General features: G+C 43.0%; 1 protein-coding gene across 2 annotated transcripts in view; it reads left to right on the top strand.

Annotated features, from left to right (window-relative positions):
• Positions 1–21,411, top strand: part of TNN (tenascin N) — a 72,688-nt gene that overhangs the window by 17,989 nt on the left and 33,288 nt on the right. The window contains exons 7-9 of one of the 2 annotated variants that reach the window (XM_003258919.3): positions 8,249–8,512; positions 11,653–11,919; positions 12,568–12,831. In XM_003258919.3, coding sequence (XP_003258967.1) covers positions 8,249–8,512; positions 11,653–11,919; positions 12,568–12,831 — 795 coding nt within the window. The remainder of the gene's footprint in view (positions 1–8,248; positions 8,513–11,652; positions 11,920–12,567; positions 12,832–21,411) is intronic. The other variant, XM_030823193.1, reaches the window with a different exon arrangement.

The raw sequence follows: 21,411 nt of genomic DNA, 5'->3' as shown, positions 1-21,411 counted from the left end.
CTGTCTCTACTAAAAATACAAAATAAGCTGGGCGTGGTGGCGCATGCCTGTAATCCCAGCTACTCGGGAGACTGAGGCAGGAGAATTGCTTGAGCCCGGGAGGCGGAGGTTGTGATGAGCCGAGATCGTGCCATTGCACTCCAGCCTAGGCAACAAGAGTGAAACTCCATCTCAAAAAAAAAAAAAAAAAAAAAAGAAGAGAATTCTGGGATTTGCATGTAGAGAGAGTCTATCCCTTTATGTACTGATGTCTATTTCTGGGCAGGGAAAGGGAAGCAAACTTTTCCTATTTCAAATTTTTCTTGCCATTGAAAATCTCTCCCAGGGTCTTGGAGTCAAGGGACAAGACCGTGTCTGACACCCTTCTGCTTATTTTAATAGCTTCTATCACTGCTTTGTTTTTAAGGCATTTATTATCTAGGACATAGGCACATAGCTCCTTATTCCCTAAAGACAAGTGATCTATAATTTTCTTCTTGCCACACCTGTGTTTTTTCCTGATGACCACACTCAGTAGACTCCTCTAAAATGTGAAAAGATATTAAAAACCCTCACATGGGAGTAGTGCTATGTTGTCATCTGTGTATTGAGAAAATATATAATGATAAAAGGTTACAAATCAGTCATATTTGACAATAAGTTTGTAATGTATTAATCAGAACAGAATTTGAAAACATGGTAGGCATACATATGAGATATCCTAGGTAACTTTTAGTTTTTAAACCATGCTTGAGCCCATATTGAATTGTGAACTTCCTCATTAACTCTGTGCTCCTGCCTTCCCCATGCTGGAAACCTGTGATCTAGAACATAGTGCCACTCGGGGAGACTAATCCTTGGAGCTGGTAAAGAAGGAGTCTTTGAGTTTTGAGTCTTCCTTGAAAAGTTTTTTAGTTCTTTCCAATTCAGTCCTGGAAATAGCTGGTTATGGTGGTGAGAATAAGGGGTGAGATGTTGTGAGAATTGAATTCACCATTTCAGCTGCCTAACAGATTGCTTATCTGCAGTATGAAACAGTTATAGTTGGGTATTTATAATGGAGAACATATAACTTAATTTACAAACTAGACAATGTAGACTGTACAGTCTGCCTGAATAGTGGACTAGGGAACTGTTTTAATGAGTTGGAAAATGGTAAGTACTTCTGTGCTTTCAGCGGCATTCCCTGTAGTTGTGAATTAATTGAGAGCTTACTGAGTGCCAGGTATTATAATCACTAAGCACTTTTTATGAATATCTCATTTAGTTCTCACAGCAATCCAATGAAGTAGATACTATTATTATTTCTCTGCCATATATAAGAAAACTGGAGAAGTTAAGCTCAAGATTGCCCAGCCAGGAAAGGACAGAGCTGGGATTTGAACCCAGGATACCCAAGTCTAAGCCTTTGGGCTTAGCTACTGCAAACCAAAAAGTACCTGAGATAGGCCTTAATCAACTTAGAAGTTTATTTTTCCAAGGTTAAGGATATGCCTGGGAGAAAGAAACATGGAATCACAGAAACCATCTGTGGTCTGTACCTTTCTCCAAAGATGATTTTGAGGACTTCAATATTTAAATGGGAAAAGTGGGCTGAAGAGGAAATAGGAAGGGTATGATAATTCCCATGTTGGAAGAGAAAGGAGCACGTAGGGGGATAGTCAATTATGTGTTGAGTACATTTGCACTTTTCACAGGATAAGGTGAACATGGAGTAGCTACCTGTGGAGATATTTAACCTTTTATCTGTAGCCTGCGTAGGAACAAAAGGAAAGGCAGCTTCTTGCATAACTCAGCTTTCAGCTTTATTTTTTCCTTTTGGCAGAGTGAATTGGGGTCCCGAGTTTTTTATTTTCCTTTCACACTACAAAGCTAAAGTGCTTCCCACTTTTACCCTCCTGTAAGAGATAAACACTTTTTCTTCTCTTACACAGTCAACACAACACAGAACATTTCCACCTCTGGAAGTGATTTTTCCTCATACACCAGGGAGTTTTCCATCAGACACCAACTGGGTGTTCTATAATTCAATTTATATCTGACATTGTCTCCCTGGAAATAGCCTCAGATCCCACAAGTTAAAGGCCCAGTGCCACAAGAATTTCCTCACTTCAGATGCCTGTCACAGTCCCCAGGTTAGGACCTGTACTTCTGACCAATCAGCTATAAACTAGGGGTTCTTATGACTCCCCTCCTTGGGTTCCATTAATTTGCTAGAGCAGCTCACAGAACGCAGGAAAACACTTTACTTACGTTTACCTATTTAGTATAATAAAGAATATTACAAAGATCCAGGTGAAGAACCAGATGGAAGAGATGCATAGGTCAAGGTACGTGCTTCCATGGCCTCTGTGGGTGTGCCACCCTCCCCAAACCACCACTTGTTCAGCAACCAGGAAGTGCTCTGAACCCAGTCCTTTTGCGTTTTCATGGAGACTTCATTATATAGGAATGATTGATTACATCATTGGCCACTGGTGATTAACTCAATCTTTAGCAACTGTGAGCGCCTCTCTCCTTCCCCTTGTTGGGGGGTGGGCAGGTGGGGCTGGTAGTTCCAATCCTCTAATCACAAGGTTGGTTCCCTGGCAACCACCCCCTTTCTGAGGCTATCCAGGAGCACCCCCCAACCCCTTAGAGCAGTCATCTCATTAACATACAAAAGACATCTCACTTTGGAGATTCCAAGGGTTTTAGGAGCTGTGTGCCAGGAATCAGGGAACCAAAACCAAACATGTGTTTCTTATTATAATCATAACATCACACCTCCCATCCTTCTTGCCCATTATTTGTGGTTAATTTTCATACTGTTTGCTTCCTAACTGAAAATTTTTCTATGATTCCTCACTGACTGAGGAGGAAGCATAACGCTTTTATCTTGGCCTCCATGGCCCATCCAGCCTGGGCCATTGTTATTCTCATTACTTCCCCAGGGAAAGCCTTCCTGTAGCCAGACTGTTCGTGGGGTTTCCTAACAGAAGGCTTATCTCTGCAAGTGGGTTTCTGTTGTTACATAGCCTAGAAAACCCTTGCTATTATTTCTAGCCACAAATTAATTTAATTCAACAAACATTTATTGCAGGATGTATCTGGGCCAAAGAGACCTGGTCCCTTTAGAAATTTCCAGAGCTGATAAGCCATGGTCCTTGTCCTTCAGGGGATCACAGCAATAATGTGACGTATCCTTCCAGGCTGTGCTCAAACAGTTTCTCCACTGCAGCCTTCTATGACCGCATTAAATGTCAGCCAGATTTGCTTCTGAGGTCTGAGAGCATTTAATCACATATGGCCTTGAATTGCTAGTTAGCCTTTCACATATGCTGGAATGTTGCTACTCAAAAGTGTTTTTATTGTCAATTATATCCTAAAACCAGGATAGAATATTTTATTGGGTTGCAAATAAATTTGTGTCATGTGTTTTACCAGCATAAAAAAGAAAAAGACACTGTAATTTATAGGGTCAGGAAACACTCTTAAACCTGGCTAGACTGTTAATTAGTTTAAGGGAAAAGAAGAATCTCTGTTTTCTCCAAACGTTTTGCATCCCACCAGGTGGAAAAGGATGCTGGAACTGAAGAACAGCCTGAGCATGTGCAGGGAGGAAACGAGGAAGTGACACCATTCAGGGATTTTTCATGTAACGAGGCACCCAGTGTAACTCATACCATGACAGGGAAATGGTTTACTGAAATTCCTCACCCTGTTACCCAACACACTCAAAGTGCGCTGGAACACCTTCCAGAAAGGCCAGCCTCAGAAGCAGGTCATCTTCAGGAGCAGCAAGCATACGCCAGGCCGGTGTCTCTGGGGGGTTGGCAGGGGGAGTGTCCCTGGACTTCTGCATCATACCCTGACAGCTATGCTTCCCATTGAATGAAAAGAAAGGCAGGCTACTGAGAGGTGATGTCATTCTTTTGTCCTCTATCTGTAAAATGAAGAGTTGGACTAAATGAGTTTAAAGTCCTTTCTCTTTTCTTATGATGATGGTATTCTGTTAATAGCTTCTTGCTTTTCCCTGGTGTGTATAAAACAAAGCATGCTTGCTTTGTTGTAATTTCACAAGCTCCCATGCACAGCAGAGGTTATATCCTAGAATATTCACTTGTCATCAATTTTCTCAGAACTTTCCTCCTTAGACTATGCTGTGAAATAGCAGTTTTGCTTTTCTTAATATCTTTTTCACTTTTTACTGATTTCCAAACACAATGTTCCATTTGAAATGGCTTAGCCCCTAAAACTTTGGAAACTCCTTCATGTCCTAGGCTGGGCTCCTGTCACCATTCAGAACTCCTGTCTGATACACAGCCACCAACACACACATTGAGCATCTGGACAACAGCAACAATCTCTATCATTTGCGCGATCACTGTATTCTAGTGGGCTTCTGTATACTGTGAGACTTTGTAAATATTATCTCTGGTCCTTATAATATCAATAGGATTGCAAGCATTATTATTTCCATTTACATATGAGAACACTGAGGCCTACAAAGTTGAGGAGACTCAGGGCGAGCTAATGAACAGCTAGCTGGCACAACTTAAGTTCACTTGAAATCAAAGTCAATAACCTTTTTAGAAGCAAAGCTGGAGGACAACAGGAAGAAGGGTTGACCTCTCTGAGTGCATTTTCTACAAACGGTGCCTTTTGGATAATTTTGTTGCCACAATGGAAAGACATTAGAGGAGTTCTGTGAAAACAAGAGTACAGAACGTGTAGGTATTGTGGTCTCAAGGCACCTCTTCCATGAACCCACCTTCAAATCAATGACACAGGTCCTGCCCCCGTGTCTTCCTCCCCCAAGCTTGTTTCTCATAGATTTTACATCCCATCAGTTCCATCTTATGCTGCACCACCTGGGAGATTCACAGGTGGACATTGTGAGTGGAGAAACCTGTTCCTAATGCCTGTGACTATGTGCTCAAGTGTGGACATGGGCTTTTGGATGTTGCAGCCTAGACTGAAGACAGCCGTTCCCTACCCAACCCTGTGGCAAATCTTGTCATAAAGTGGAATAAGCTTTCCTGATGTGAACAGAGCTTCTAATTAACCTCCTCCATATACTGTGCTCAGGTCTTGCAAATTAGATCTCTTTGAAGTGAAGTGCACCTTTATTCTAACTAACATATGTACTCACAGGCAAGTCCCACCTATCCAGTTTTACAAACCTTACCTTACATCTCATTGACCTTGAATGTCCCTGAGAAAGGTCCCACCGGGGCTGCTAGTGTCCAGCAGTTGGGAAGTTCCAGCCTGGGGAGGATGTTGGGGCCACGGTGGAGAGAGCCTGTCTTGTAGTAGAGGCTACAGCTGTGGCTCATCTGTGATTTAGCCAGCTGCTGTAGCTGCTGAAAGCCTTCCTTGCATGGAAAAACTATTTCATAATCTCCAGATCCCTTTTTGGTAGAAAGAGGTTTCAGTCCTGCAAAGCTGGCCTCTTCCAGCAATGTGGCCTATCATGGGGGTCCCATCTCTGAGGCCTTCCTCCCATTCCTGTGACTCAGCACCTGATCCCCATCGGGGGAATGGTCAAGGAGAGCAAGCTCTGTGAAGAGCCCCTTCTGAGTTGAGTTGCTGTGGCTAGGGAACTGAGAGAAAAGGGAAGGCAGGGGGCCAAGAGCTGTGACTAGCACTGTGAGGTTGGAGAAGTCACATCTCCTCTCTTAAACCTCTTTAAACCTCCAGGTCTCCTATAACCCTGGGCATAATATGATTCAGTTTTACCTTCCTACTCTTCATACCCAAGATGCTGTTTCCTGGTTCTTCTCCATCCCTTGAGTGCTCTGGGACTGCTGGGGGAGAAAGGAGCCACAGGGCTGGTTGCTGCTTCCTCTTTCCACCCATGTGGACGTGATGGATCTTTCCTTTATTTACTTTTATTTATTTATTTTGAGACTGAGTCTTGCTATGTCACCTAGGCTGGAGTGCGGTGCGTGATCTCAGCTCACTGCAACCTCTGCCTTCCAGGTTCAAGTCATTCTCGTGCCTCAGCCTCCTGAGTAGCTGGGATTATAGGCATGCACCACCCCGCCCGGCTAATTTTTTGTATTTTTAGTAGAGATGGGGTTTTGCCATGTTGGCCAGGCTAGTCTCGAACTCCTGGCCTCAAGTGATCCGCCCAGCTCTACCTCCCAAAGTGCTGGAATTACAGGTATGAGCTGTTGTGCCTGGCTATGTTGTATTTTTCAATACACACAGGCAGCACCAACGCCACAAAGCCACAGGCCTCTGCTGTGGGTCCCGGAAGCGGTGGTAGCAAGCACCGATCTGGGGCAGGGAGATGAGGTGGGAGGCACTGCTGGGACCTGGGGTTGTACAGATGTGGATGCTTTTGAGAAGGTGAGGGCCATGAACTTCAAGAGCAGGACTGCTAGGGTGTTCTTGCTCGCTTCTTCCTGCATCCTTGGTTTTCCATTTCCACTTTGCCACTAGTTTCTCCAGATAGAGATATTGGTTTTGGATGGCTCTTGTCATCTCTTCCCTATGACATGCAGGATCATGTCTTGCACAGAAAGTTGTAACAGGATGGGGAGAGAGTTCTCTCTATCGTTGCACTCTTTTCCTTGACTGTCCTCTTAGAGCCTGCTGGAGCCTCCAGAGGCCCTGGCCATGGGGTCAGACAGTGGGTGCCTGTATCCTAATTGTCCACTCTGTCATTCCTGGAGGCCCACAAGTGGCAGACTATTGTGAGACCATTGGTTCCGAGCTCGCAGTGCCAGTCACAGTGAGATTATTGTCTCACAAGGCAATAGTTCAAGACCAGTTTCTCTCTCTAGTTACCGTCTATTACTGCTGCTGGATTTCAGGTCACAGTAACCTTTCAGTTCACACTTTACTTTATTTATAATTTATTATTAGTTTCAAAGAAAAATGCTATTGATAGTGCTGCTTAGGACATAGAGGTATAAAGTGGAAATGTATAGTCTTAGATAAGAATGAGTTCAAATCTTGGCTCTACCACTTAATGTATCCAAAAGCAAACTCTTGGTCCTCTTCCTCTCCCCACTCCCTACTGCAAATGCTTCCCTCCCTCAGATATCCCTGTCTCTATAAATGGCCACTCCATTTTGCAAATTACTCGGGCCCCAAGCCAACAAACCATTCATTGTATCCCATATTGAATCCATCAGCAGATTATGACAGCTTTACCTTTGAAAGCTCCAAAGCCAGCCTTCCCCATGACCCTTATTACTGCTGCAGTGGCCTGCACCCCCTCCATCTTGCATATACACCACTGAAGCAGCCTCCTGGGTGACCTTCACTCTCGGTTCGCTAGAGCCAGTATTATCCTCAGAAGCCAGAGGGATCCTTTGATAGCCCAAGTCAGATCAGGTCATTCTTCTTTTCAAAGCCCCCAGAAACTTCTCTTGTTACTTAGTGTAAAAGACAATGTCATTACAATGGCCTTCAAGGCCATCCATAGTCCACTGTCCCTCTCACTTCCCTGGCCTCCCCTCCAGCTGCTTGACTTAACTCTGTCTAGATGCACTGGCCTCCTTGCTGTTGCTTGAATACATGAAGCAGGACCTTGGGTTAGCAGGGACATGTGTAAAAGAAAAAATGAGAGATTTTCTAAGGTCATGGGCTCAGGATATGTTCTTGGGAAGCACAGTCTCTAGGACACAGCTGGCATATTGTTCTGGGTTAGTTCTTTTTGAATATAAACTCCACATTGGTGGGGATATCTGACTGTTTTGTTCATTGATAACTCTTAAATGTCATTACATTCCCTGGCACATAATGGATGTTCAGTGAAGTGCTGTTGAGTGAATGAAGTGAGTTTTGGAGATTTGTATTTGAAAAGAGAAAGAGGAGCATGTGTAGATAAAAGTGCCAGGTCTGGAACTGTAATTTGGAAGGAATGAATAGGGGAGGTGATGTTGTTTTGATTTGAGGAGAACTAGGGAGGGGAATGATGACTCTTCTTGAATACTTGCTGGTTGGTCTTCTGGAAGGGGAATTAGATGTATTCTCTCTGTCTACCTAGGGTAGACAATTGGAAGGAGTTACATTTGAAGGAGTTTTCTCTAATATGTTCAGTAGTATGAAAATGGAAAATGGAATGGATTGTGTTGCCTATTGGAGAGTGCTTTCTTAGTTTAGGGTTCAAGCAGAAGCCAGTTGTCCACCTGTCACTGATGATGGAGAGACCCCCTTGCATTGCATAAACTATTGAACTAGGTCACCCAGGTGAACTATATCTTTAACAATCTATGATCTTGACCAACCAACTGGTTTCTCTGATTTTTCTTTCTCATGTGTTTTTATGAAGAAATTGACAGTCCAACCAATGTTGTCACTGATCGAGTGACTGAAGATACAGCAACTGTCTCCTGGGACCCAGTGCAGGCCGTCATAGACAAGTATGTGGTGCGCTACACCTCTGCTGATGGGGACACCAAGGAAATGGCAGTGCACAAGGACGAGAGCAGCACTGTCCTGACGGGCCTGAAGCCAGGAGAGGCATACAAGGTCTACGTGTGGGCTGAAAGGGGCAACCAGGGGAGCAAGAAAGCTGACACCAATGCCCTCACAGGTAACAGAAGGATGGGAGCATAAATAGGTTTCCTCATGGCAGGGAGAAGGTTGATTTTTGAATCAGGAGGTCATTGCTCACCTGGCATCAGCTCTTTTGTTTGCAGGAGTGGGGAGGAGGGTTGCAAAACCAATTTTGATTTTCATAATTATATATTTTTTTCCTTTTTAACATCAAACAAAAGAGATCAGCTTTTTCACTTGATGCAGAAGGTCATACTTATTTGAGTTGGAATTCCGTATGCAATCCCCTCAGAATAGGGTAACACTTTCTAATTTTCATTTTTTAGATGTGAAAACTCAAAACATTGGGCTGACAGTGAATTTGAATGCTTATCTCAGTTTGCAGTGGCTGTACAGGCACTTTGCATATAATCTGGAGCTCTCTTTTAGACCGTGGAAACAGTTTGCATCCTGAGTCAACATTTACTAAATGGAGCAATTCTTCCTTTAAGCTTTCAGAAGCCATGAGGGTTCTCATACTTCACCCAGTCATTCTGCTCAGTTTGTGCCTGCAGGGGTCCTGGGACTATACTGGGACATAGCCCAGCCATTTTTTCTGCTTAAATCCTCTCCTGGTGCTTCTCTGAATTTAGAGCAGCCTGATCCTGGTGCCCACATGAGGTTCCAAAACAGCTGGCAGGAAATCAGAGGGAAAGGCTTCACTTATTGTTTGCATTCTGTTCTGGACAGTCACTGAGTATAGAGATTCTCAGAGAAGCAGAGAGGTGGTTAGGAATATGGTTTCGGAAGATTGACTGTCCAGGTTTTAACCCCAGCTCTGCTATTGACTAGCTGAGTGGCTTTGAGCAAGTTACTTTACTTCCGTTCCTGTTTCTTATGGCATAAGTGAGAGCAATGATTTTTTAGAATGTTAGTATTTGGCTCTTGAAAGATTTCGTGGTGCACAGCCTCCTAGATCCATGTGGGCCTCAATAGTTGACCTCTTCTTCAGGGGAGCAGAGAAGATATTGACAGTAAGGATGGTGATATCTAAATCTGTTTAAAGTCAAAGTCAGCAAATTTCTGTAAAGGGCCAGATAGTAAATATTTTTGGCTTTGGGGGTCCAACAGTCTCTATTGCAATTACTTAACTCTGCCATTGGAGCGTGAACACAGCCACAGACAATGATGTATAAATGGACTGGTGTGACTGTGTTCCGATAAGACTTTATTGATAAAGATTGGCAGTGGATCAGATTTGGCCTGTGGGTTGTAGATTGCCCCTCCTGGTTTACATTACACGTGACTCTCTGTTTATGAGGATTTTGAGTGTCGTGAAAAGAAAGAGCATTTGGGTCAGCATTTTTGTTTGTTTGTTTGTTTTGTTTTGTTTGAGACAGAGTCTCACTCTCTCACCCAGGATGGAGTGCAATGGCGTGATCTTGGCTTACTGCAACCTCCACCTCCCGGGTTCAAGCGATTCTCCTGCCTCAGCCTCCCAAGTAGCTGGAATTTCAGGCGCTTGCCACCACGCCCAGCTAATTTTTGTATTTTTAATAGAGACAGGTTTTCACTGTGTTCCCCAGGCTGGTCTCGAACTCCTGAGCTCAAGCAATCCACCCGCCTCGGCCTCCCAAAGTGCTGGGAAATACAGGCGTGAGCCACCACGCCCGGCCCATTTTTAAAACAAAGGAAGTTGGAATAGAGAAGAACCTTCCCTTTTCTTAGGCGGTGGTGGTGTAAGCAGCAGGGAGCCTCTAGGGGGGTGGCATTGCCACTGGGAAGGGGTCAGACCAGAGCTGAGCTCTGGGGGCATAAACATGAAGGACGTGGTTCACACCCGTATGGCATTCACAATCCTCTGGGTAGAGAAGACAAGTTAAAAAGATAAAGCACAGTGAGTTATGTTCTAGAGCAAACAAATGTCCCTGGAGCTATGGGAAACTGAAGAAAGGGGACCTACCACAGACTAGGACAGGATAGGGGTCATGCAGGCTGTGGGAGGAGGTGACACCTGAACAAAGCCTGGAAGGACGGGTGGGAGTTAGCAGTGGAGGCAGCATATGCGGAGGCTAAGGTGTGAGAATATGACAGGTTAGGTCATCTCAAGGGGTTTTTATGGAGGGCCAGTCTGTGTGTTTGGTGCACTAGTGAAGGATGAAGCCAGCTCAGAATCCTGGATGCTAAATCATTTGTCCTCATGTCAGATGTCTGTGGTGCATGCTGAACTCTGCTCCCTAGGGTGAGTCACTGCATGTGGCTGTGCGTTCCACCATGCTGGCCTGTCCCCCTTGGCAAGTGGTCCTGTGCAGATATGAAATGCAGGTGCTGTCACAAAAAGTACAGCCTTTTTTGAGGAGGTAGTTTCTAAAAGAGGATAATAAAGGCGTGCTAACCATATACACAATTGCTTGGATTTTTGACTCCCTAAGGAGTCAAAATGCCTCAAATGCCATTAATAATAACAACTTATATTTAAGCATTTGCTATGCAGTATCTCATTTACTATTCACCATAACCTATGAGGTAGGTAGTGGTATTTCTTTCTTCATAGAGTTGGGGAGACAGACACTTAAATTACACGGCTTGTCCAAAGTTAGCCACCAGGAAGAGATGGAGCCCAGGTTCTAACCCACTTTAATCACAGAGAAACCCAGACAGATTCTACAAGTTTGATTCTTTTTATTAGACCAGACCTCAGATACTATCAATTAAAAAGTATCCTGGTTCCCTGGCCACAGATATAGTGTTTTATATGGAAAGAACTGATGGCTACTACTTCTAGGATATTTTTCTTCTCAAAGAACATATTACAGCAGATGCAGAGGTTTGTTCAGCATAATTGCTTTCTAATGCAAGGAGTCAGGAACTAGAAGAATATGTTGTATAAATCCAGGCTAAAGGAGAAATTTGAATGTGAAGACCAATTATTTTTATCCCAAAGCAACTTCCGGGAAAAGTTTATAGAGTTGATAAAGATGCTGGCTTTGTCTGAAAACTCTACTTCTTATTAAATGTTATTAGCTTATTACTGGAATTTCAGACCATTTGCTTAATTAGACCTTTACATTAACTCAATCATTGACATATTAGAGACTCTGACATTTGTTGAGATTATCATTTTGATTGTGTTCGTGCTGTCTTTATGGAATTAGAGGGTGGTAAAGGCTACATTCTTCTTTCATCTCTCTCTTAAAGAAATTGACAGCCCAGCAAACCTGGTGACTGACCAGGTGACTGAGAATACTGCCACCATCTCCTGGGACCCGGTGCAGGCCACCATTGACACGTACGTGGTGCACTACACCTCTGCTGACGACCAAGAGACCAGAGAGGTTCTGGTGGGGAAGGAGCAGAGCAGCACTGTCCTGACAGGCCTGAGGCCAGGTGTGGAGTACACAGTGCATGTCTGGGCCCAGAAGGGGGACCGAGAGAGCAAGAAGACTGACACCAACGCCCCGACAGGTAAGAAAAGAGAGATGGTCAATTGGAATTGAGTTTTAGCGTGTGGATTTGAATGGGTATGGCATCAAAGGATGTGGCCTGAGCAGAAAGACTTTGCAATTAGAAGGCTTAAAGATGAAAGAAAGACTGAGCTCTCGTGGTGATGGCAGTGGGCTGCTCTTCCCTGACAGTGATGAGCTGTTCATGAGACCACTTGGCCCACTGGAAGGGAGAAGTAAAGTCTTATAGTAACAATGCTTTTAGCAGAAGATGGGTACAGGATCTGGTCATTGCAATGCTTGTGATAATATTTTTAGAGTGCTCATCAGTGAAGTAGCCCTTGATAAAATGTTAAGTTAGGAACCCTAAATGTCATGGCAGCTGTTTAATTGGAGGTTGTGATGTGCCATATGCTGCTGAGAAGACATCGTTCCTCCAACATTTTAGGGAAATGAAAGCCAAGAAAGAATGCCTCACTTATAATGATTCCTCCTTTGAAATTCAGAACCAAGGGCTACTTTCTCCTTAGCCTCCCAGCGGAGACTCAGGATGAGAATGCCATTGCCTTGTTCTAAAAGAGCTCCGGAAGATGAAAATGATGAAGATGGGGGGATGGATATGTCTTCCATGGCTTCAGAGCTTAAACCTTTCCAAACATTTTCCTTCCAGACATTGACAGCCCCCAAAACCTGGTGACTGACCGGGTGACAGAGAATATGGCCACTGTCTCCTGGGACCCAGTGCAGGCTGCCATTGACAAGTACGTGGTGCGCTACACCTCTGCTGATGGAGAGACCAGGGAGGTTCCAGTGGGGAAAGAGCAGAGCAGCACCGTCCTGACAGGCCTGAGACCGGGCATGGAGTACACGGTGCACGTGTGGGCCCAGAAGGGGGACCAGGAGAGCAAGAAGGCCGACACCAAGGCCCAGACAGGTAAAGAGTGTGCATTATTGCTGTGCCAATGCCATGCTCAGGCTCTGTCTACGTGGGGTTTTCTTCTCTGAGCTTGGCATAAAGGGGGACTTTATGGAAGAGCAGGTTGATATCCTCCCATAATACATTGTGTGCCCCTCACTTCCTTTTACTGGCCTCTCTTAGAATGCCTAAGTGGTGGTCTCCAAACTCTGGTCTTTAAAGATGGCTGGCCACTGCACGTAATTCTTTGTTCTTTCTTTGCCTGAGTACCTTTGTCATTAACACACTAACTGCTTCACCTTGACAAGGAGTAAATATTAAGAAGTAACTATCATGCTGTGGGAGCCAGACTTAGGGATTGTGATCAATCCCTTAAAAAAACATTCCTCACCTGTTTAAACCCTTTGCAAGCTTGTTTGTTTTTGTTCCTGCCATCTGAATGAATGTTTTAGGCAGAAATAATAACAGTGTTTCATTCGCTAAAAATAAGCAAATATCTAGTCATTTTTAGTCCCCCAGATGTAATTATGTCTATTTTCATGTAATAGTCCCTACTTCCCTACATGAAATCTTCTCCTCTCTCTCGGCTTGGGCCACCTGTGGGCCAGCTGCCTGCTCCAGGCAGGGGACACGCACAATTTATCTTGTATTTTCTGCTGTTTACCTCAATCACTGCTCTTCTAGCTTGCTGTATGCAGTTTCTCACCCATTTATCTTTGTCGTTTCTGGGAGAGGTAAACTGATGAGAGGTGAGGGGTGAGGACGGGGAGAAGTGAAGGGTCAGGAAGGAGGAGAGGTGAAGGGTCAAGGGGAAGGAGAGGTGAGGGGTCAGGAGGAGAAGAGGTGAGGGGTCAGGAGGAGGAGAAGTGAGGGGTCAGGAAGGAGGAAAGGTGAGGGGTCAGGAAGAGGAGAGATGAGGCATCAAGAGGAGGACAAGTGAGGGGTTGGGAAGAGGAGAGGTGAGGGGTCAGGAAGAGGAGAGATGAGGCATCAGGAGGAGGACAAGTGAGGGGTTGGGAAGAGGAGAGGTGAGGTGTCAGTAAGAGGAGAGGTAAGGGTCCTGGAAGAGGAGGGATGAGGGCTCAGGAGGAGGAGAGGTGAGGGGTCAGGAGGAGGAGAGGTAAGGATCCCAGAAGAGGAGAGATGAGGGTTCAGGATGGGAAGAGGTGAGGGTTCAGTAAGAGGAGAGGTGAGGGTTCAGGAGGGGGAGAAGTGAGGGGTTAGAAGGAGGAGAGGTGAGGGCTTAGGAGGAGGAGAGGTGGGGGATCAGGAGGGAGAGAGGTGAGGGGTCAGGAGGAAGCGAAGTGAAGGATCAAGAGAGAATAGAGCCCAGGGGTTAGGGAGGAGGGAGCTGGGGGTCGTGGAAAGTCGTGCTTGACTGTAACAGATGTTTGGGCCTGCCCTGGAGCCTGATGAGTGCTAAAGCTGACTCGGTCATGAAGCACTTCTGTGCTCCTCTTCCACTTGGGTCTCTCACTGTAGGCAAATGCCTGTCTTCCACTGGTCTCTTACTCCCCTTCCTCTGCCAATACATCAGGGGTTCCCCCAGCGCCTCTCTGGTGAGGTCGCCTTACCCCTCTAGGTGGTCCTCTTGGACAGCTTCTAACACAACCCCAGGCCTACCTTGCTGTCTGGGCCCAAGTCTGGTCCATGGAGAACCTGCATGCATCCTTTATCCATTCAACCAGATGCGCAGCTCTTTTGCAATGCTACAGCCTGTCTTTGCTCTGTGTCGGAGCAATCAGCTATTTTCTTACCTCTTAGATATTTTAGCATATATCAGACACCAGCCTGTATGGTTCCCCAAGCTTTGGGCTTTCTCACCCTCGGCACTATTGCTATTTTGGAGTGGATAATTCTTTGTTGCAGGGGTCTATCTTGTGCATTGTAAGATGTTTAGCAGCATCCCTGATGTCTCCCCCTATCCCACACTGAGTTGTGACAACCAAAAGTGTCTCCAGACATTGCTGACTGCCCCTGGTTGAGAACTGCTGCTCTAGGGTATGCAAAACAAAGTCTGTAAGGGATTCCATTGAAAACTGTGTATTCAAGGCTTGGGCCTCACCCATGGGACTCACAGTGTATCTTTTTCCAAATAAATCCCTTCTTCAAGTCCCACCTCATTGGCTTCTCTAACGTCTTTTATAGGGTGAAAATGGTTGGTCAGCCAAGGGTCACAAAACTGTTGTTGATCTTGCCTTGACTGTGGTCCTTCAGGTTGGAATGTAGATATCCATTTTCTTGGGGTTACAGCCTAAAGCAACATGTGTAATAGGACGTATGAGCAAGTGACTTTGGGAAAACGGCTTTTGCAATGAATTATTTAGAACAAAGAAGTGCTAGTTTTTTTTTTGGTGAATGTATTTTTAAGTATCTTCTATGTATGTGGTATGGAGGAGCATAATTTATTGTATTTATAACGTATCAACAAACTAGTGTTAATAATGATAGCTTATGGTCATTGGGCATCTACTCAGTGCTAAGAACTCATAATAGACATTTGTTTCTTTTTTTAAAAAGTTGATACCTAATAATATACATATTTATAGGTACATGTGATATTTTAATACATGCATGCAATGTGTGATGATCAAATCAGGGTAATCAGGATATCCATCACCTCAACATTTGGCATTTCTTTGAGTTAGAAACATGTCAAATCTTCTCTTCTAGCTATTTTGAAATGTACAATAAATCATTGTTAACTGTAGTCATCCTACTGTGCGATCAAACACTAGAACGTATTTCTTCTATCTAACTGTATTTTTAAACCCTTAAGCCAACCTGTGTTCATTCCCCTTACCCCTACACTTCCTAGCCTCTGGTAACCATCATTTTATTCCCAACTTCCATGAGATCAATTTTTTTAGCTCCCACATATGAGTAAGAACATGCAATATTTGTGTTTCTGTACCTGGCTTATTTCGCTTAACATAATAACCTCCAGTTTGATCTGTGTTGCTGCAAAGGAAAGGATTTTATTCCTTTTTATGGCTGAATAGTATTCCATTGTGTGTGTATATGTGTATATATATATTATATATATATATATATACATACATACATATATAGATATCAAAATTTCTTTCTCTATTCATCCACTAGTGGACAGTTAGGTTAATTCAGTATTTTGGTTATTATGAATAGTGCTGCAGTAAACATGGCCATGCAGATATCTCTTTGATATATTGATTTCCTTTTTTTTGGATGTTTACTCAGCAGTGAGGTTGCTGGATCATATGGTATATCTATTTTTAGTTTTTTGTGGAAACTCCATGCTTTTACTCATAGTGGCTGTACTAATTGCCATTCCCACCAGCAGTGAACTAGTATTCCCCTTTCTCCACATCCTCACCAGTACCTGTTATTGTTTGTCTTTTTGACAATAGCAGTTTTAACAGGGATGAGATGATATCTCAATGTGGTTTTGATTTGCATTTCCCTGATGATTAGTGATGTTGAACATTTTTTCATAAATGTTTGTTGGTCATTTTTATGTCTTCTTTTGAGAAATGTCTATTTAGATCATTTGGCCATTTTAAAATAAGATGATGATGATGATTGTTATTATTTTGCTATTGAGTTGTTTGAACTCCTTATGTATTCTGTTTATTAATACCTTATCATAAAGACAGCTTGCAGATAGTTTCTCCCATTATGTAGGTTGTCTCTGCATTCTGTCAATTATTTCCTTTGCTGTGCAAAAGCTTTTCATCTTGATGTATTTCCATTTGTCTATTTTTGCTTTTGTTGCCTGTGCTTTTGCAGTCTTACCCAAAATATCTGCCTAGACAAATATTCTAAAGTGTTTCCCCAATGTTTTCTTCTGTAGTTTCATAGTTTCAGGTCTTACATTTAATTCTTTAATCCACTTTAATTTAATTTTTGAATAAGGTCAGAAATAGAGGTCTAGTTTTATTCTTCTGCATATGGATATTCAATTTTCCTAGAACTATTTATTGAAGAGCCTGTTCTTTCCCCACTGAATGTTCTTGGTTACTTGTCAAAAATCAGTTGGCTGTAAAAATGTGGATTTATTTCTGGGTTCTCTATTCTGTTCCATTGTGTCTATGTATCTGTTTTTATGCCAGTACCATGCTGTTTTGGTTACTATAGCTTTGTAGTACATATTAGAGCCAGCTCGTGTGATGCCTCCAGCTTTGTTATTTTTGCTCAGGATTTCTTTGGCTATTTGGGGTCTTCTGTGGTTCCATATTAAGTTTAGAATTGTTTTTTTCTAGGCTGGGTGCAGTGGCTCATGCCTGTAATCCCAGCACTTTGGGAGGTCAAGGTGGGCGGATCATTTGAGGTCAGGAGTTCAAGACTAGCCTGGCCAACATGGTGAAACCCCGTTTCTACTAAAAATACAAGAAAAAAAAAAAAGGGCTGGGTGCGGTAGCTCACGCCTGTAATCCCAGTACTTTGGGAGGCAAGGTGGGTGGATCACCTGAGGTCAGAAGTACGAGACCAGCCTGACCAACATGGTGAAACCCCGTCTCTACTATAAATACAAAAATTAGCTGAATGTGGTGGCAGGTGCCTGTAATCCCAGCTACTTGGGAGGCTGAGGCAGGAGAATCGCTTGAACCTGGGAGGCGGAGGTTGCAGTGAGCCAAGATCACGCCATTGCACTCCAGCCTGGGCAACAAGAGTGAAACTCCGTCTCAAAACAAAAGCAAAAAAAATTAGCTGGGCATGATGGTGCATGCCTGTAATCCCAGCTACTGGGTAGGCTGAGGCAGGAGAATCACTTGAACCCAGGAGACAGAGGTTGCAGTGAGCTGAGATCATGCCACTGCACCCCAGCCTGGGAAACAGAGCGAGACTCTGTCTCAAAAAAAAAAGAAGAATTGTTTTTCTAAAGAATGTCATTGATATTTTGATACAGATTGCATTGAATCTATAGATTGCTTTTGGGAGTACAATTTTTTTACAATATTCTTCCCATTCATAAACATAGGATATATTTCCATTTTTTTGTGCCATCTTCAATTTCTTTCATCAGTGTTTTATAGTTTTTCCTTGTAGTGATCTTTCACCTCTTTGGTTAAATTTATTTATGGATGTGTTTTTAAAAGTAGCTATTGTAAAAGGGATTGCTTCCTTGATTTTTTTTTTTTTTTTTGCTAGTTCATTGCTGGTATGTAGAAACACTACTCATTTTTAAATGCTAATTTTGTATCATGAAACTTTGTTGAATTTATCTGTTCTAAGGGTGTTTTGCTGGAGCTTTTTAGGGTTTTCTGTATATGAGGTCATGTTATCTGCAAACAGGGACAATTTGGCTTCCTCTTTTTCAATTTGGATGCACTTTATTCCTTTCTGTTGCCTAATTGCTCTGGCTAGGACTTCTAGTACTATGTTGAATAAGAGTGGTAAGAATGGTCATCCTTGTCTTGTTCTGGTTCTTAGAGAAAAGCTTTCAGTTTTTCCCCAATCAGTGTATTGTTAGCTATGGGTTTGTCTTATATGGCCTTCAGCGTGTTGAGGTTTGCTTCTTTTATATCTAGCTTGTTGAGGGTTTTTATCGTGAAATGTTGTTGAGTGTTATCAAATGCTTTTTGCATCTATTGAGATGATCGTATTTTTTTTATTCTTCATTCTGTTTATGTGATGTGTCACATTTATTGATTTGTGTATGTTGAACTATTCTTGCATCCCTGGGATAAATCTCACTTGTATCCTCTTGCTGAATTGATCTCTTTTTCTTTACATAATATCCCTCCTTTGCCTCTTTTTATACTTTTGACTTAAACAATCTGTTTAATCTCATATAAGCATAGCTACTCCTGTTTGCTTTTGGTTTTTGTTTATATGGAATATCTTTTTACATCCTTTCACTTTGCATCTGTATGTGTTTCCACAGGTGAAGGAAGATTCTTGTTGGTAGCACATAAGTGGGTCATTTTTTAAAGATCCATTCAGCCAGCCTATTTTTTTTTTTTTTTTTTGAGGCAAAGCCTTACTCTGTTGTCCAGGCTGGAATGCAGTGGTGTAATCTCGGCTCACTGCAACCTCTGCTTCTCAGAGATTGGCCAGGGGAGAATCAAGTGATTCTCCCACCTCAAACCCCCCAAGTAGCTGGGACTATAGGCATGTGCCACCATGTCTGGCTAATTTTTTTTTTTTTTTTTTTGTATTTTTAGTAGAGACAGGGTTTCACCATGTTGGCTAGGCTGATCTCAAACTCTTGACCTTCAAGTGATTCGCCTGCCTCGGCCTCCCAAAGTGCTGGGATTACAGGCATGAGCCCTATGCCCGGCCTCAGCAAGTCTATCTTTTAAGTGGGGAATTTAATCCATTTACATTCAGGTTATTATTGATAACCTCATTTGTAAATTGTTTTCTAGATTATTTTGTATATCCTTTGTTAATTTCTTCTTCTATTATTATTATTGTGGTTTGGTAGGTTTTTGTAGTACTGAGGCTTGATCCTTTTCTTTCTCCTTTGTGTATCTGCTCTGCCAGTGAGTTTATACTTTTCTATGTTCTCATGATTGTGATTATCATCTTTTTGCTTCCAAATGTAGGACTCCCATGAGCATTTCTTGTAGATCCAGTTTAGTGGTGATGGGTTCCTTCAGTTTTTCCTTTTCTGGGAAAGACTTCGTTTCTTCCTCATTTCTAAAGAATAGACTTGCTGGGTATGATATTCTCAGTTGACAGTTCCCCACCCCCTCCCCTTTCAGATGCTTGGACTATATCATCCCTTTCTCCCCTGGCCAGTAAGATTTCTGCTGAGAAATTTGCTGTTAGTCTAATGGGATTCCCTTATATGTGACCTAACACTTTTCTTTTACTGTTTTTAGAATTTTCTCTTTGTCTTTGACTATTGACAACTTGACTATAATATACTTCAGGAAGGACCTTTTTGGGGTTGAATCTATTTAGGGACTTGAGCTTCCTAGATCTGAATATTCATATCTCTCCCCAGACTTGGGACATTTTCAGCTATTATTTCATTAAGTAGGTTTTCTATACCTTTTTACATCTCTTTTCTTTCTGGAACTCCTATAATATGAATATTTATTCACTTAATAGTATCCCCTAGGTTTTGTAGGCTTTCTTTACTCTTTTTCATTTTTATTTCTTTTTTTTCTCTCACTGGGTAATGTCAAACAATTTATCTTCAAGTTCAGAGATCCTTTTTTTCTGCTAGATCAAGTCTGCTGTTGAAGCTCTTCATTATATTTTTAAATTTCATTCATTGAATTCGTTAGCTGTGTTTCTTTTTTGTGATATCTGTCTCTTCATCGAATTTCTCTTTCATATAATGTATTATTTTTCTGATTTCATCAAATTGTCTATCTGTATTTTTTGAATTTCATTAAGTTTCCTTAAGATCATTATTTTGAATTCCTTTTCTGACAATGTATTGATTTCTTTTTAATTGGGGTCTGTTTCTAGAGAGTTATTATGTTCCTTTGGTGGTGTCATATTTTCTTGCTTTCTTCATGTTCCTTGTGTCCTTGAATTGAGTTCTGTGTATCTGGTGGAACAATTGCCTCTTCTAACCTTTCTAGAGTGGCTTTCTTAGAGAAATACTTTTACCTCAGTTGAATTTTAATGTGCCAGTTGGGAAGGGTGGTTCATTAGGTTCAGTGGTATAGTCTTTGTGCAGCTTCTTTAGCTGTGTTTGACATTAGCAATAACTATGGGCATATCAGTGGCCTAGACTACAGAAGTTTGTGGTAGTGGTGGTGGCACTATAGGTTGTTAATGTCCTTGGTAGCAAGGGCTATTGTGGCAAGGGCTATTCTATTCTTATTTTCCCCATAATGGGAAGACTTAGCTGAAAGTCTCCCTCTTGGTGTCAGGTCTGACATGGCATAGAAGCAGCTGCCATGGCACTGGGTTTCCAGTACAGGTGCTCAAAGCAACTGTGGGGCAAGGTCTTACTTAGGCTAAAGGTCTTGTGAACCTATAGTGGCACTTGAGTCTTGGGATGCAGAGTGATCTCTGTGTCAGGGCTGGATATAGGTTGCCTATAGTGCCTAGCAGCTTGGCTTCAGGGGGTCAGTTTGTAACTGTAATTCTACCCCTGATGGGCAGGGTGAAGCCCTGGTTTAACTTGGAGGAAGAAGAAGTGCTCTGGAAGTGTGAGACCAGGGTGCAGGATACGGCTGTAATTGCTGTAATTTGGGAACCTGCACCAATAGAGCTCAGTGGCAACTTGGATCCCTAGGGGTGAGGAATTGTGTAGTGGTGCTTCTAGATTCTACAATGGTGGGACTTGGCAGTATCCCAGTCTCTGTAAGGCCACATGCAGCAGCAGCAAGCATCCCAAAATAATCAAGCACACTGTTTTTTGGGCTGTACCAGGGCAGGGAGCAGCACAACAATGACTCTACTCCCTGGGAGAAGGGTGTCTCAGGAGCTCAGACTCAAGGGGCCTAGTTCAGCTCTAGGGAAGCAGAATACTAGAACTGTCTGGCCAGTAGGGTGGGGTGTCTCAGCCAACCATTGCTGTATTTCCCTGGGACCCAGGGTACTATGTCAGCACAGCCCTAGGACATGCAGCTGTTCAGCTTGGCTGAGGCACTGATGCCCCAGTGGGCAATGTGCCACTCCAGCTCAGTCCTGAGGGATGTGACTATT

The sequence above is a fragment of the Nomascus leucogenys genome, chromosome 12 (genome assembly GCF_006542625.1).
Source record: "Nomascus leucogenys isolate Asia chromosome 12, Asia_NLE_v1, whole genome shotgun sequence".
Lineage (NCBI taxonomy): Eukaryota > Metazoa > Chordata > Mammalia > Primates > Hylobatidae > Nomascus > Nomascus leucogenys.
Note: the sequence above shows the minus strand (reverse complement) of the source record. Positions and strands in the feature narration are given on the sequence as shown.